The sequence below is a fragment of the Chlorocebus sabaeus genome, chromosome 10 (genome assembly GCF_047675955.1).
Source record: "Chlorocebus sabaeus isolate Y175 chromosome 10, mChlSab1.0.hap1, whole genome shotgun sequence".
NCBI classification, from domain to species: Eukaryota; Metazoa; Chordata; class Mammalia; order Primates; family Cercopithecidae; genus Chlorocebus; species Chlorocebus sabaeus.
The window spans coordinates 66,003,125-66,016,940 of record NC_132913.1 but is presented as its reverse complement, the minus strand read 5'-3'; the positions used below and the strand labels follow the sequence as shown (position 1 = coordinate 66,016,940).

Genomic DNA, 13,816 nt, shown 5'->3' with positions numbered 1-13,816 from the left:
GTCCTGGCATTGTTTGATTTTATGTTTTTAATCCTCTTCAAAGTTCACTTACTTTTGTTCTTCTAAATTGTCTGCTATTAACAAAGCTTGCTTAAAATTTCTTCTAAGAAAAAATTCCAAGTGTCTGGGAAATTCTTAACTATCTTCTTTTATAAAATTGTTCTTTGTGTAGGTAGTCTGTTTATTGTTATTTTATTTTAAACCAAGAGACTGGGAAAGTGTCTTAGAATGATAGGAACCTATTAAATGCACCACAACTTTTTCAGAAATTTTATGTGTGTTGGGTCTCTTTGTTGTATATGTCTACTTTTCTTTTGTGGAGTTTATGTTTCAGATATCTTCTCCTTTTTCTTTTTTGTAAACTTCATGTAGAACCACCATCCTTTGTGAAGAAGGTGGATCCCTCTTATTTAATGCTGCCAGGTGAATCAGCACGCCTCCATTGCAAGCTGAAAGGCTCACCTGTGATCCAGGTTACTTGGTTTAAAAATAACAAAGAACTCAGTGAAAGTAACACAGTCCGAATGTATTTTGTCAATTCTGAGGCCATACTTGATATTACGGATGTAAAAGTTGAAGACAGTGGGAGTTACTCATGTGAAGCCGTGAATGATGTTGGCAGTGATAGCTGCAGTACTGAAATAGTTATCAAAGGTTTGTTTACTGACTTTCCATGCAGTATTTTTCTGAGAAAAGATTTCCCTTTCAATTATTTATTACTCATTACTTACACAATGCTTTCATGCTTTTGTAGAACCTCCTTCTTTCATCAAAACTCTTGAGCCTGCGGACATAGTGAGAGGAACAAATGCTCTACTTCAGTGTGAAATCTCAGGCACTGGACCATTTGAAATTAGCTGGTTCAAAGATAAGAAACAAATTCGAAGTAGTAAAAAATACAGATTGTTTTCTCAGAAGTCTCTTGTGTGTCTGGAGATCTTTTCTTTTAATAGCGCAGATGTTGGTGACTATGAATGTGTTGTTGCTAATGAAGTTGGCAAGTGTGGCTGCAGGGCAACACACTTACTCAAAGGTTAGTGCTTGAAAAGCTAATGTCTCTTCAACAAGTTGTCAAAATAGCTTTCTCACCCCATGGAAGAAAAACTGATACTTTTTTCTCTTGTCCTATCCTTTAAATTTGTTTTGTCTTGGTTTGACCTGGGACCTTGGGAACAAAGTCAATAACTTTCGCCTGGTCTTTTTCCTGAGACCAGTGTAAATATCTATTATCTGATACCAAAAGGGAATTACATAATAAGCCATTTTGTCAGCTGACGAACATGTATTGTCTATGCCTCTGTCTCTTGGATGGAATTATAATTATTCTTAACTTTTATTTCTTCTTCTAATTAACACTGTGAAATACTATTGGGACAAGATAAATATAAACTTGATAAAACTCTTAAATATAGATGGTATTGAAAGTGTTTGGGAATTGATATGTTTTATGTGCTCTCTTTCCTTAACTAGAACCTCCAACCTTTGTAAAGAAAGTAGATGATTTTATTGTACTAGCAGGACAAACTGTTACCCTGCAAGCTGCTGTGAGAGGGTCAGAACCCATTTCTGTCACATGGATGAAAGGACAAGAGGTCATTAGAGAAGATGGAAAAATCAAAATGAGCTTTTCCAATGGTGTTGCAGTCTTGATAATCCCTGATGTTCAGATTAGTTTTGGAGGCAAATACACGTGCCTGGCTGAAAATGAAGCTGGAAGCCAAACATCTGTTGGGGAATTAATAGTTAAAGGTTTGTGTAGGAACATTTAAACCTCAAATTGCTACTTAGATTTAAAGTGAAACCCTAATATGCATTTAGGATCCTAACTATTTCATACCGTCGTAGAACCAGCCAAAATCATTGAGCGAGCAGAACTGATCCAGGTGACAGCAGGAGATCCCGCCACACTGGAGTACACAGTGGCAGGCACGCCAGAACTGAAGCCCAAATGGTACAAAGATGGGAGACCCTTGGTCGCCAGTAAAAAATACCGAATAAGTTTTAAAAACAATGTTGCCCAGCTCAAATTTTATTCAGCTGAGCTGCACGATAGTGGCCAATACACATTTGAGATTTCCAATGAAGTGGGCAGCAGCTCCTGTGAGACTACATTCACTGTATTAGGTTAGTATTTTTAGAAAATGATGCTGCATATGCATTTGAAACCCAACAAATGGCCTGAAGTAAATCACTGAGCACTTTTCTATATTGACCATTTCTCCCTTCTTGTGCCACAAACAGATCGAGACATTGCTCCATTTTTTACCAAACCCTTGCGCAACGTGGATAGTGTTGTTAATGGTACCTGCAGACTGGACTGCAAAATTGCAGGCTCCCTTCCCATGAGGGTGTCCTGGTTTAAGGATGGCAAAGAAATAACTTCTTCTGACAGATACAGGATAGCATTTGTGGAAGGCACAGCCTCTTTGGAGATCATCAGAGTAGACATGAATGATGCAGGCAATTTCACTTGTCGAGCCACAAATTCCGTGGGAAGCAAAGACAGCAGTGGAGCCCTGATTGTGCAAGGTTGGCTGGAGACTTTGCATTTTATCCTTATTAAAGATTATGTTCAAATTAATTCGTCTTCCCTTAGATCAGACCTCTTAACCCTTTAAAATTCTTTCTTATACCCCTTCTTCAGAACCACCCAGTTTTGTAATTAAACCCGGCTCAAAGGATGTTCTGCCTGGCTCAGCAGTCTGCCTGAAGAGTACTTTCCAAGGATCTACCCCTCTCACAATCAGATGGTTTAAGGGCAACAAAGAGCTGGTTTCTGGTGGAAGCTGCTATATCACCAAAGAAGCTTTAGAGAGTTCCCTGGAACTTTATGCAGTAAAAACCTCTGATTCAGGCACATACACATGTAAAGTCAGCAATGTCGCTGGAGGCGTGGAATGCAGTGCAAACTTGTTTGTAAAAGGTTTGCATTGTTTTCTTGACATCTCTGTGCTACCTTTGTTATACATTCTCTCCTCTTTCTCACATTTCTTAATAAATTCCTTCCTTCCACAGAACCTGCCACATTTGTTGAAAAGTTAGAGCCATCACAGCTGTTAAAGAAGGGAGATGCCACCCAGCTAGCCTGCAAAGTAACTGGTACCCCTCCAATTAAAATAACATGGTTTGCAAATGATAGAGAAATTAAGGAGAGCAGCAAACATAGAATGTCTTTTGTGGAGTCTGCTGCAGTTCTAAAACTGACAGATGTTGGCATCGAAGACAGTGGTGAATATATGTGTGAGGCCCAGAATGAGGCTGGCAGTGACCACTGCAGTAGCATTGTAATAGTCAAAGGTTTGTGTTCACTTTGCCTCTTGTGTTGCCAAAGTTATGGCCCATGGCACAGACCCCTCCTCCCTTAATGCAAATCATTCCTTTTTTACTGTAGAGTCACCTTACTTTACCAAGGAATTTAAACCAATTGAAGTCTTAAAGGAGTATGATGTCATGTTGCTGGCTGAGGTGGCAGGCACTCCTCCCTTTGAGATCACTTGGTTCAAAGACAACACAACCCTGCGAAGTGGTAGAAAGTTTAAGACCTTCATTCAGGATCATCTGGTTAGCCTGCAGATCCTCAAGTTTGTAGCTGCAGATGCTGGTGAATACCAGTGTCGGGTGACCAATGAGGTGGGCAGCAGCATCTGCAGTGCCAGGGTGACTTTAAGAGGTTAGTGTTGGTTCCAGTGATGGACTGGCTCTGCTGAAGAGTCAATTCTTTTTTTTAAGCCAGTTTTACTTTAGGGATAATATTGATTGAGAATTAATTCTTCTGTTAGAACCCCCATCCTTCATAAAGAAGATCGAGAGTACCAGCTCCCTCCGAGGAGGCACAGCTGCCTTCCAGGCCACGCTGAAGGGCTCCTTGCCAATTACGGTGACTTGGCTAAAAGACAACGATGAAATCACTGAAGATGATAATATAAGAATGACCTTTGAGAACAATGTGGCCAGTTTGTACCTCAGTGGCATTGAAGTCAAGCATGATGGGAAATATGTCTGTCAGGCCAAAAATGATGCAGGAATACAAAGATGTTCTGCATTACTCTCAGTAAAAGGTTGGTTCAGAAAGTTTGCCTTGGATTTGAGGAAGAAATGCAGATGTAAGCCTTTCAGCAGGGTAATGCACAACCCACATCTATCCCTTTGTTTTCTACAGAACCTGCAACAATCACCGAGGAAGCTGTGTCTATAGATGTCACCCATGGAGACCCAGCCACTTTGCAGGTTAAATTTTCAGGGACTAAGGAGATTACAGCCAAATGGTTTAAAGATGGCCAAGAACTGACCCTGGGCTCAAAATATAAAATCAGTGTTACTGATACAGTCTCAATACTGAAGATTATTTCTACAGAAAAGAAAGATAGTGGTGAATATACTTTCGAGGTCCAAAATGATGTTGGGAGAAGCAGCTGCAAGGCTAGAATTAATGTATTAGGTTGGTATTGTTCTTCTATAGGGAGGACTGGGCATCTCCATGCTCCTTCTTCCCTTAAAATAAAAAAAAAATACAAGTTAGTAGATTGACCTTTTTTTTTGTTTGTTTGCTTTTTCATTGAATAGATCTTATCATACCTCCTTCATTCACCAAAAAACTGAAGAAAATGGACAGCATTAAAGGCTCTTTCATTGACTTAGAATGTATAGTGGCTGGGTCACATCCCATAAGCATCCAGTGGTTCAAAGATGACCAAGAAATATCAGCTAGTGAAAAGTACAAATTCTCTTTTCATGACAACACTGCCTTCTTGGAAATCAGTCAACTGGAAGGTACAGACAGCGGGACATACACTTGTTCTGCCACCAATAAGGCAGGGCACAACCAGTGCAGTGGGCATCTGACAGTCAAAGGTTGGCAAATTTTACTTCCACTTATCAAGAACTTACAAAATATTTTTCTTTCATTTCTCAATTTTTACCTTTATTGCTAAGTTATAAAATAAAACTTCCTCTTTTCTTTTGCTTCTTTTTTCTTTCACCCCAGAACCCCCTTATTTTGTGGAAAAGCCACAGTCACAAGATGTCAATCCCAACACAAGGGTTCAGTTAAAGGCTCTTGTGGGTGGCACTGCACCCATGACAATAAAGTGGTTTAAAGATAACAAAGAGCTACACTCAGGAGCAGCCCGTTCGGTTTGGAAGGACGACACCTCTACCATTCTAGAGCTCTTTGCAGCCAAAGCTACTGATTCCGGAACCTATATTTGCCAACTAAGCAATGATGTTGGCACAGCAACCAGTAAAGTCACTCTCTTTGTAAAAGGTCTGGTCTCTACATCTCCTCACTTTCTTGCTTGTCTAAATTTTCTTGCCTGGGGGTGGGGAGGGAAAAACGCTTAAGAAATCAGTTTTGCCCAGTGACCTGTTTTTAAAAATATTGAACATCACAATTCTTTTTCCATCTTTAGAACCTCCTCAATTCATTAAGAAGCCCAGTCCAGTCTTAGTGCTGAGGAATGGACTGTCAACAACATTTGAATGCCAAATAACAGGCACTCCTGAAATCCGAGTGTCTTGGTATCTAGACGGGAATGAAATAACAGCCATTCAGAAACATGGCATTTCCTTCATTGACGGTTTAGCCACTTTCCAGATTTCTAGTGCCAGGGTAGAAAATAGTGGGACTTATGTCTGTGAAGCTCGAAATGATGCGGGCACGGCGAGCTGCAGCATTGAACTCAAAGTGAAAGGTTTGTGAATGGAATCTATTCTCCATTTTGGCTATGCTGCCTGATAGGTTTGGGGTCTTCCCTTAAGTAAGCTACTGTCTTCCTTTTGAATCTTTAGAACCCCCCACCTTTATCAGAGAGCTGAGGCCTGTGGAGGTAGTAAAAGATAATGACGTGGAGCTGGAATGTGAAGTTACAGGAACACCTCCGTTTGAAGTCACTTGGCTGAAGAATAACAAGGAAATTCGAAGCAGCAAAAAATACATATTGACCCACAGAGTGTCTGTGTTTAACCTCCATATAACCAAGTGTGACGCTTCAGACACTGGGGAATACCAGTGCATTGTATCCAATGAAGGTGGCAGCTGCTCTTGCAGTGCTAGAGTTGCCCTGAAAGGTCAGTTTTACAAGAAGGAGCCTACCAAATAAATATTCTGTAAGGCTTTTTAATCTTATGATTATGGGTAGGAGTTACAATATGTCTCTTCTTTTCACACTCTTTTATTTAACCACAGAACCACCATCGTTTATTAAGAAGATAGAAAATACCACTACTGTTTTGAAAACTTCTGCCACCTTTCAGAGTATCGTGGCAGGTTCTCCTCCTATTTCTATAACCTGGCTAAAGGATGATCAGATTCTTGATGAAGATGATAACATCTATATTTCATTTGTGGACAGTGTGGCCACACTTCAAATCAGAAGTGTGGATAATGGACACAGTGGGAGATACACGTGTCAAGCCAAGAATGAGTCAGGAGTTGAGAGGTGTTATGCTTTCCTTTTAGTACAAGGTTTGTAAGCTATTCTCTTTCAAAGATAGTCTACAGAGACAGTTTCATGAGCAGACATTATTTCTAGTGGAGTTATCAATGTAACTCATCCACATTTTCATTTCTACTACAGAACCAGCTCAAATCATAGAGAAAGCTAAATCAGTTGATGTTACGGAGAAAGATCCCGTGACTTTGGAATGTGTTGTGGCTGGAACACCAGAACTCAAAGTGAAATGGCTTAAAGATGGGAAACAAATAGTTCCCAGCAGATACTTTTCAATGAGTTTTGAAAACAACGTAGCCAGTTTTAGGATTCAGTCAGTAATGACGCAGGACAGCGGTCAGTATACTTTCAAGGTGGAAAATGACTTTGGAAGCAGTAGCTGTGATGCCTACCTAAGAGTGCTAGGTTTGTATCTTTACCCCAGTCAACTTCCCTTATTTATAGTATGTCCTTTGTAAACAAATAGCAAGAGATTAATGGATGTGTTTTGCTGTTTGCATTGGACAGATCAAAACATTCCTCCATCATTCACCAAAAAATTAACCAAAATGGATAAAGTTCTGGGCTCTTCTATTCATATGGAGTGCAAGGTTTCTGGTTCACTTCCCATTAGTGCTCAGTGGTTTAAGGATGGAAAAGAAATATCCACAAGTGCAAAATACAGACTTGTATGCCATGAGAGATCTGTGTCTCTGGAAGTTAATAATCTGGAATTAGAAGATACTGCAAATTACACATGCAAAGTGTCAAATGTAGCAGGAGATGATGCATGCAGTGGCATCTTAACTGTGAAAGGTTAGAATTTCTTTACCTCTTCTTGGTTCTTCTTTGTGAATGGTTCATAAATGTATCACTCTTACCTTTGTATCCTTTAGAGCTAAAATCTCTATGATTCTGGTTCTTTAGACACATATTCATTGTGTTCAAGAAATATTTAGCCATTGCCTCTTTTCAAGAGTGTTTTCTTAAATGTCCATAAAACTGTCACAATAATTCAACTGCAAGCAACTTAATTAAATATATCTCTCTCAAAATCTATAGAACCACCAAGCTTCCTAGTGAAACCTGAGCGACAACAAGCCATACCTGATTCTACAGTGGAATTCAAGGCAGTACTAAAAGGAACACCACCATTTAAAATAAAATGGTTTAAGGATGATGTGGAACTTGTCTCAGGTCCTAAATGTTTCATTGGCTTGGAAGGGTCGACTAGCTTCTTAAATCTCTACTCGGTGGATGCTTCTAAGACTGGACAGTATACTTGCCACGTTACCAATGATGTTGGTAGCGACTCTTGTACTACAATGTTACTTGTGACAGGTGTGCAAGTTTGATTGCTTTTATGTTTCTGTCTGACTGTGTCTATGGTTCTCTGTATTCAGTTACAATGTCTCTAAACAATCAAGAAATTCTTTCTAACATAGTAGGCAGTATTCTTTCTAACATAGTAGACAGTATTTGCTCATGATTTTCTCTTCCCTATGTATTACCTAATTTAACTATTGTTATTTATTTCTGTTCCCTCATACTCTCCTCTTTCCTGACTCTTTAGAACCACCAAAGTTTGTAAAGAAATTAGAAGCATCCAAAATTGTGAAAGCAGGTGACTCTTCACGACTTGAATGCAAGATAGCTGGATCCCCAGAAATCAGAGTTGTATGGTTCCGAAATGAACATGAACTTCCAGCCAGTGATAAGTACAGAATGACTTTCATTGACTCAGTGGCCGTCCTACAGATGAACAATCTCAGTACTGAGGACAGTGGAGATTTCATTTGTGAGGCTCAGAATCCTGCTGGCAGCACAAGCTGCAGTACCAAGGTTATAGTAAAAGGTAGACATCTTGTTCTTATGTTTCTCATTAAATGAAAACCATCTTCTCCCCTGGGTATTATAGTTCTTTATTCATTTACTATCATTTTAGTTTCCATTTGAGATCATAGAATATTTTTCTGAGCTAGTATTATTTCCCTTTTTAGATGTTTTTCCTTCTTGAATTTTGCTTACATGTAACTAGTCATCATGAAATATTTTTCTGTTATTCCAGTGTCATAATTCTGATTACCTCAACACATTTGCCAAACATTAAACGTGATGTTTCAAAACTGCACACAAAAAAATGAAGTAGGCATTTTAAAATTAGTCTTTGCCTTCAATCAACTTACAGATGTATCATTCTCACTATAATCTATATCATTAACAACAAGCACTATTTACTATATCTATGCAAAGTGAGAGCAATACAGGTTTTAAACTTATGTTTAAAACAGGACAATCATATTTTTTCCTTCTCTCTCAAGAATCACTTCCTATCTTTTAAAAATTATATGACTATACCTTGGTACAAACAGTACCCATATTTTTTTGCTGCAATTTTCCTGTGCTTTTTTTTTTTTTTTTGTCACAAAGGCCAAGTTTGTCTTGTGTCAAGACAGTTATCGCAGTAATCATTTGCTGAAATGGAAGACTTAGATCACAGATGTTGTGATGACTTCCAGGTGTCTGTTACAGAACATATACCAAAAAAATCATCCTTGAAATTAGAATTCCATACTTGGTGCAAATCCTATTTATTGCTATACTTGCTTATTTACAATTTTTGTATCAATCTTTGTAGCCTAAGATACATCAGTAAGGGGGAGTAGACAGAATGTTGAACTTTTCAGTAACGACATGCAGGATCTATCTGGGTTCTCTGCCCATCTAGCTGGTTATCTTGTGAAGGTGAATGACTTCTGAGGCTGTTATCCCATGGAGTGATAGTGCTGGACTCTACTTACCCATTAGAATATCCTAACCTTTTCTTCCAATTTAAAGACAAATAAAAAACTTTCATTCTGTGAAATTCAGTAGCCCAATTCATGAGAAATTCTTGTTTTTTACAGAGCCACCTGTTTTTAGCAGCTTCCCTCCTGTAGTAGAAACCCTTAAAAATGCTGAAGTCAGTCTTGAATGTGAACTTTCGGGAACACCACCGTTTGAGGTGGTGTGGTACAAAGACAAGCGGCAACTCAGAAGCAGCAAGAAATACAAAATTGCATCCAAAAACTTCCACACAAGTATTCACATTCTCAATGTGGACACTTCAGACATCGGGGAATACCACTGCAAAGCACAGAATGAAGTGGGAAGTGATACTTGCGTTTGTACTGTAAAATTGAAAGGTAAATATAGTGCATTCACATGGCAGAAATGTCATAAATGTGCAAAATCCCATTTTTTTCAGTCTCACATGATCTGGACAATCTTTTCAAAAATCTCCATCCATCTTTTCCTGTCCAGAACCACCAAGATTTGTCTCCAAACTGAACAGCCTCACCGTTGTAGCTGGAGAGCCTGCTGAATTACAAGCATCCATAGAAGGCGCCCAGCCTATTTTTGTCCAGTGGCTTAAAGAGAAGGAAGAAGTGATTAGAGAAAGTGAAAACATCAGGATTACATTTGTGGAAAATGTTGCAACTCTGCAGTTTGCGAAAGCAGAGCCAGCTAATGCTGGAAAGTATATCTGCCAAATCAAGAATGATGGTGGAATGAGGGAGAACATGGCCACACTGACCGTCTTAGGTTGGTACAATAACCCACGATAGAAACTGGTGCCAAATGCTGGAATGAATTACTCAGAGTTACTGGCAGACTCTTTTTCTGAAATTCTTCTAGAACTATATTTATCTTCATCTATTTGAAAGGTCTAGAAGAAAGACATAGTCGATCTTTCAAACACTCTTTTCTGTTTCTGTAATTCTAACAAAAGTAAACATCTGTTTTATTGTTTAATAACTTCCTGTCTTAATTAATTAGCAGATGTAATCATGACTCTCTTTGATTAAGCATGAAAGAATACAGAGCCCAGCATGTGCTACAAGAGTAATTGTTAAAACTAACAAGAACTCCAAAGGTTGGCATTTGATAGCAAAGCTTGCACATAAAATTAAATGACAATTAAACAATTGTTTGAATAACATCTTTCAAAGAATTGTCTTTAACACCTTAAAGTAGAGCAAAAATACCAAGTAATTCACAATAACCTGTAGCCTTTGATCTACAGAGGGTCAAGTGGAAATCAATATATACTATCTAATACACATTGTTTAAATCGATTTGAGTCGTGCATGAACATATATTTCTTAAGAATAATTGCTATAAGATGACAGCAAGAGTGGTGGGAAAAGTAAAAAATAAAGAAAAAAGAAAACTAAAAAGAAAAAATATTAAAACAAAAAATAGCTATCATTCTATGACTGCATGGAATTATGGAATCACACTTTAAAGTCGAGAGAGCGAGCACCCTAACGTAACCATCTCATTGGGAGAAACAATCTTAGTGAATGTGATAGTAGAGACACAGTGATAGTAGAGACACAGACTTTTGACAAATGGATATCATGTTTTATTTCAGAGCCCGCAGTCATTGTTGAGAAGGCAGGACCGATGACAGTGACTGTAGGAGAAACGTGCACTCTGGAGTGTAAGGTGGCTGGCACTCCGGAACTCTCTGTTGAATGGTACAAGGATGGAAAGCTGTTGACCAGCAGCCAAAAACACAAATTTAGCTTCTACAACAAAATCTCTTCCTTAAAGATTCTCTCAGTTGAAAGGCAAGATGCAGGCACATACACTTTCCAGGTTCAAAATAATGTTGGGAAAAGCAGCTGCACAGCTGTAGTTGATGTTTCAGGTTAGTTCTGCTATTTTTCTCTGGTTGCTTATGCAAATTCCTTTTACAAGTTTCCTTCTTTCAAGTCTCTTCTATTCTTTCAAATCATGATGAGTCTCTTACCTTTCCTCACACAGACCGAACAGTTCCTCCCTCTTTCACACGAAGACTGAAAAATACTGGTGGGGTGTTAGGTGCCTCTTGCATCTTGGAATGCAAAGTAGCTGGATCATCACCTATCTCAGTTGCCTGGTTTCATGAAAAAACTAAGATTGTCAGTGGAGCAAAGTACCAAACCACATTTTCAGATAATGTCTGCACATTGCAGTTGAATTCTCTGGATTCATCAGATATGGGCCATTATACATGTGTGGCTGCTAATGTCGCTGGGTCTGATGAATGTCGCGCAGTGCTAACTGTACAAGGTCAGTAGACAGTCCAACTTGTAAGGAATTTCATACAAATTCCTCTTCAGGTGCACATCTATGTTGACAAACATTCAAAAGTGCTCTAAAGTTTTATTCAAAATTGCAACTCCATTTGAAGCTTACAGGATCTTTCAATTGTTCTCCATGTCTACATAGAACCACCCTCTTTTGTGAAAGAACCTGAACCTTTGGAAGTACTACCAGGGAAAAATGTAACCTTCACAAGTGTTATTAGAGGAACCCCTCCATTCAAAGTCGGCTGGTTCAGAGGTGCCAGAGAACTAGTGAAAGGAGACCAGTGCAACATCTATTTTGAAGACACTGTGGCAGAACTGGAATTATTTAATGTTGACATATCTCACAGTGGGGAATACACCTGTGTGGTTTCTAACGATGCTGGCCAAGCATCTTGCACTACCCGTCTCTTTGTAAAAGGTTTGCTCAAGTGGATTTGCTTTTTCTATTTTCTGTATACTGACATCTTTGTGTTTTTATTGTGTTTAACTGCTGTGCTTTGTCACTTACTAGAACCAGCTGCATTTGTGAAGAGATTAAGTGATCATTCTGTAGAACCAGGGAAGTCCATAATTCTGGAGAGCACCTACACTGGAACACTTCCAATTTCTGTCACTTGGAAAAAGGACGGTTTTAACATAACTACCTCTGAAAAATGTAACATAGTCACAACAGAGAAAACGTGTATCCTGGAAATTCTGAATAGCACAAAGAGAGATGCAGGACGGTATTCCTGCGAGATTGAAAATGAGGCAGGAAGGGATGTTTGTGGAGCTCTGGTATCTACATTAGGTGCGTTGTCTTATTGTCTTTTAAATCATTTGCATTCTTCTAACATGTAGCATAGTTTCTTTGATATTCATTAATTCCAGTTGCTGATTGTGAGCCTTTCTTCCTTAGAACCGCCTTATTTTGTTACGGAACTGGAACCTCTGGAGGCATCAGTTGGAGATTCAGTTTCTTTACAATGCCAAGTTGCTGGGACACCAGAAATTACAGTGTCTTGGTACAAAGGAGACACCAAATTACGGCCAACTCCTGAATACAGGACCTACTTTACAAACAATGTGGCCACACTTGTTTTTAATAAGGTGAACCTCAATGACAGCGGAGAGTACACATGCAAAGCAGAAAATAGTATAGGAACTGCTTCTTCTAAGACTGTGTTCAGAATTCAAGGTGACGATATTTTACAAATTAAGAAATTCCTTTTTTCCTTAACTCTTGCATCTTTATGGTGAAGTTCTCATTTCATCTCCTAACGCCTTAAGTATTACGTGTCTCCCTACAGAGCGCCAACTCCCACCTTCCTTTGCAAGACAATTAAAGGACGTTGAACAAACTGTGGGGTTACCTGTTACACTCACTTGTCGATTAAATGGCTCTGCACCCATCCAAGTGTGCTGGTATAGAGATGGAGTACTTTTAAGAGATGATGAAAATCTACAGACATCGTTTGTAGATAATGTGGCAACTTTAAAAATTTTGCAAACTGACTTGAGTCACTCTGGCCAGTACTCTTGCTCAGCTTCCAACCCACTCGGAACAGCATCTTCTAGTGCTAGACTCACAGCAAGAGGTTTGTTCACATGTCACACTTTTTCTTTGCAAACTGTGACTTCATATTTCATTGTCAAAGTAGAAATGACCAATGGCAAAAAAAAAAAAAAAAACAAAACCATATTGCCTTTCTTCTCATCTTCCAGAACCCAAGAAATCTCCCTTCTTTGACATCAAGCCTGTATCTATAGATGTTATTGCTGGAGAAAGTGCTGATTTTGAGTGTCATGTTACTGGTGCTCAACCAATGCGAATCACTTGGTCAAAAGATAATAAGGAGATCCGTCCTGGAGGAAACTATACAATCACATGTGTGGGAAACACTCCTCATTTGAGAATTCTTAAAGTAGGCAAAGGAGACTCTGGTCAATATACTTGCCAAGCAACCAATGATGTTGGCAAAGACATGTGCTCAGCTCAGCTCAGTGTAAAAGGTATCATTCCATGGCTTTTCACAATATGTTCCTTACCATGTTTGCATAATTGTCTTATAAATGTTTCTTTGGTTTTTAAGTGTTTGAGATAAACTAACTGGACATGTTAGAATTTGTGTATTAGTGTTGGAGGCAACATTAATCAAAGTTGTGTTTTCTCTTTATATTGTTCTTTACATTAGTGTATCTCTAAGTGCAATCTTATCAAAAAGTATTGTTTAATTGAAATTTGTTAAATGTCGTTTTAACTGTCTAGTCCATTTTTAAATACTTTCT

The 13,816-nt window shown here is 38.7% G+C and overlaps 1 protein-coding gene across 2 annotated transcripts in view; it reads left to right on the top strand.

Moving 5' to 3' along the window:
• TTN (titin) overlaps window positions 1-13,816 on the top strand; it is a 270,912-nt gene that overhangs the window by 69,276 nt on the left and 187,820 nt on the right. For both annotated transcript variants that reach the window (XM_073019847.1, XM_073019846.1), the window contains 28 exons: window positions 373-654; window positions 755-1,033; window positions 1,471-1,749; window positions 1,846-2,124; window positions 2,242-2,529; window positions 2,645-2,923; window positions 3,016-3,297; window positions 3,392-3,670; window positions 3,780-4,058; window positions 4,160-4,438; window positions 4,564-4,851; window positions 4,985-5,263; window positions 5,409-5,690; window positions 5,788-6,066; window positions 6,185-6,463; window positions 6,576-6,854; window positions 6,957-7,244; window positions 7,491-7,769; window positions 8,002-8,283; window positions 9,335-9,613; window positions 9,732-10,013; window positions 10,846-11,124; window positions 11,241-11,528; window positions 11,688-11,966; window positions 12,060-12,338; window positions 12,447-12,725; window positions 12,838-13,125; window positions 13,253-13,540. In XM_073019847.1, the coding sequence (XP_072875948.1) occupies window positions 373-654; window positions 755-1,033; window positions 1,471-1,749; window positions 1,846-2,124; window positions 2,242-2,529; window positions 2,645-2,923; window positions 3,016-3,297; window positions 3,392-3,670; window positions 3,780-4,058; window positions 4,160-4,438; window positions 4,564-4,851; window positions 4,985-5,263; window positions 5,409-5,690; window positions 5,788-6,066; window positions 6,185-6,463; window positions 6,576-6,854; window positions 6,957-7,244; window positions 7,491-7,769; window positions 8,002-8,283; window positions 9,335-9,613; window positions 9,732-10,013; window positions 10,846-11,124; window positions 11,241-11,528; window positions 11,688-11,966; window positions 12,060-12,338; window positions 12,447-12,725; window positions 12,838-13,125; window positions 13,253-13,540 (7,881 nt within the window). The remainder of the gene's footprint in view (window positions 1-372; window positions 655-754; window positions 1,034-1,470; window positions 1,750-1,845; window positions 2,125-2,241; window positions 2,530-2,644; window positions 2,924-3,015; window positions 3,298-3,391; window positions 3,671-3,779; window positions 4,059-4,159; window positions 4,439-4,563; window positions 4,852-4,984; window positions 5,264-5,408; window positions 5,691-5,787; window positions 6,067-6,184; window positions 6,464-6,575; window positions 6,855-6,956; window positions 7,245-7,490; window positions 7,770-8,001; window positions 8,284-9,334; window positions 9,614-9,731; window positions 10,014-10,845; window positions 11,125-11,240; window positions 11,529-11,687; window positions 11,967-12,059; window positions 12,339-12,446; window positions 12,726-12,837; window positions 13,126-13,252; window positions 13,541-13,816) is intronic.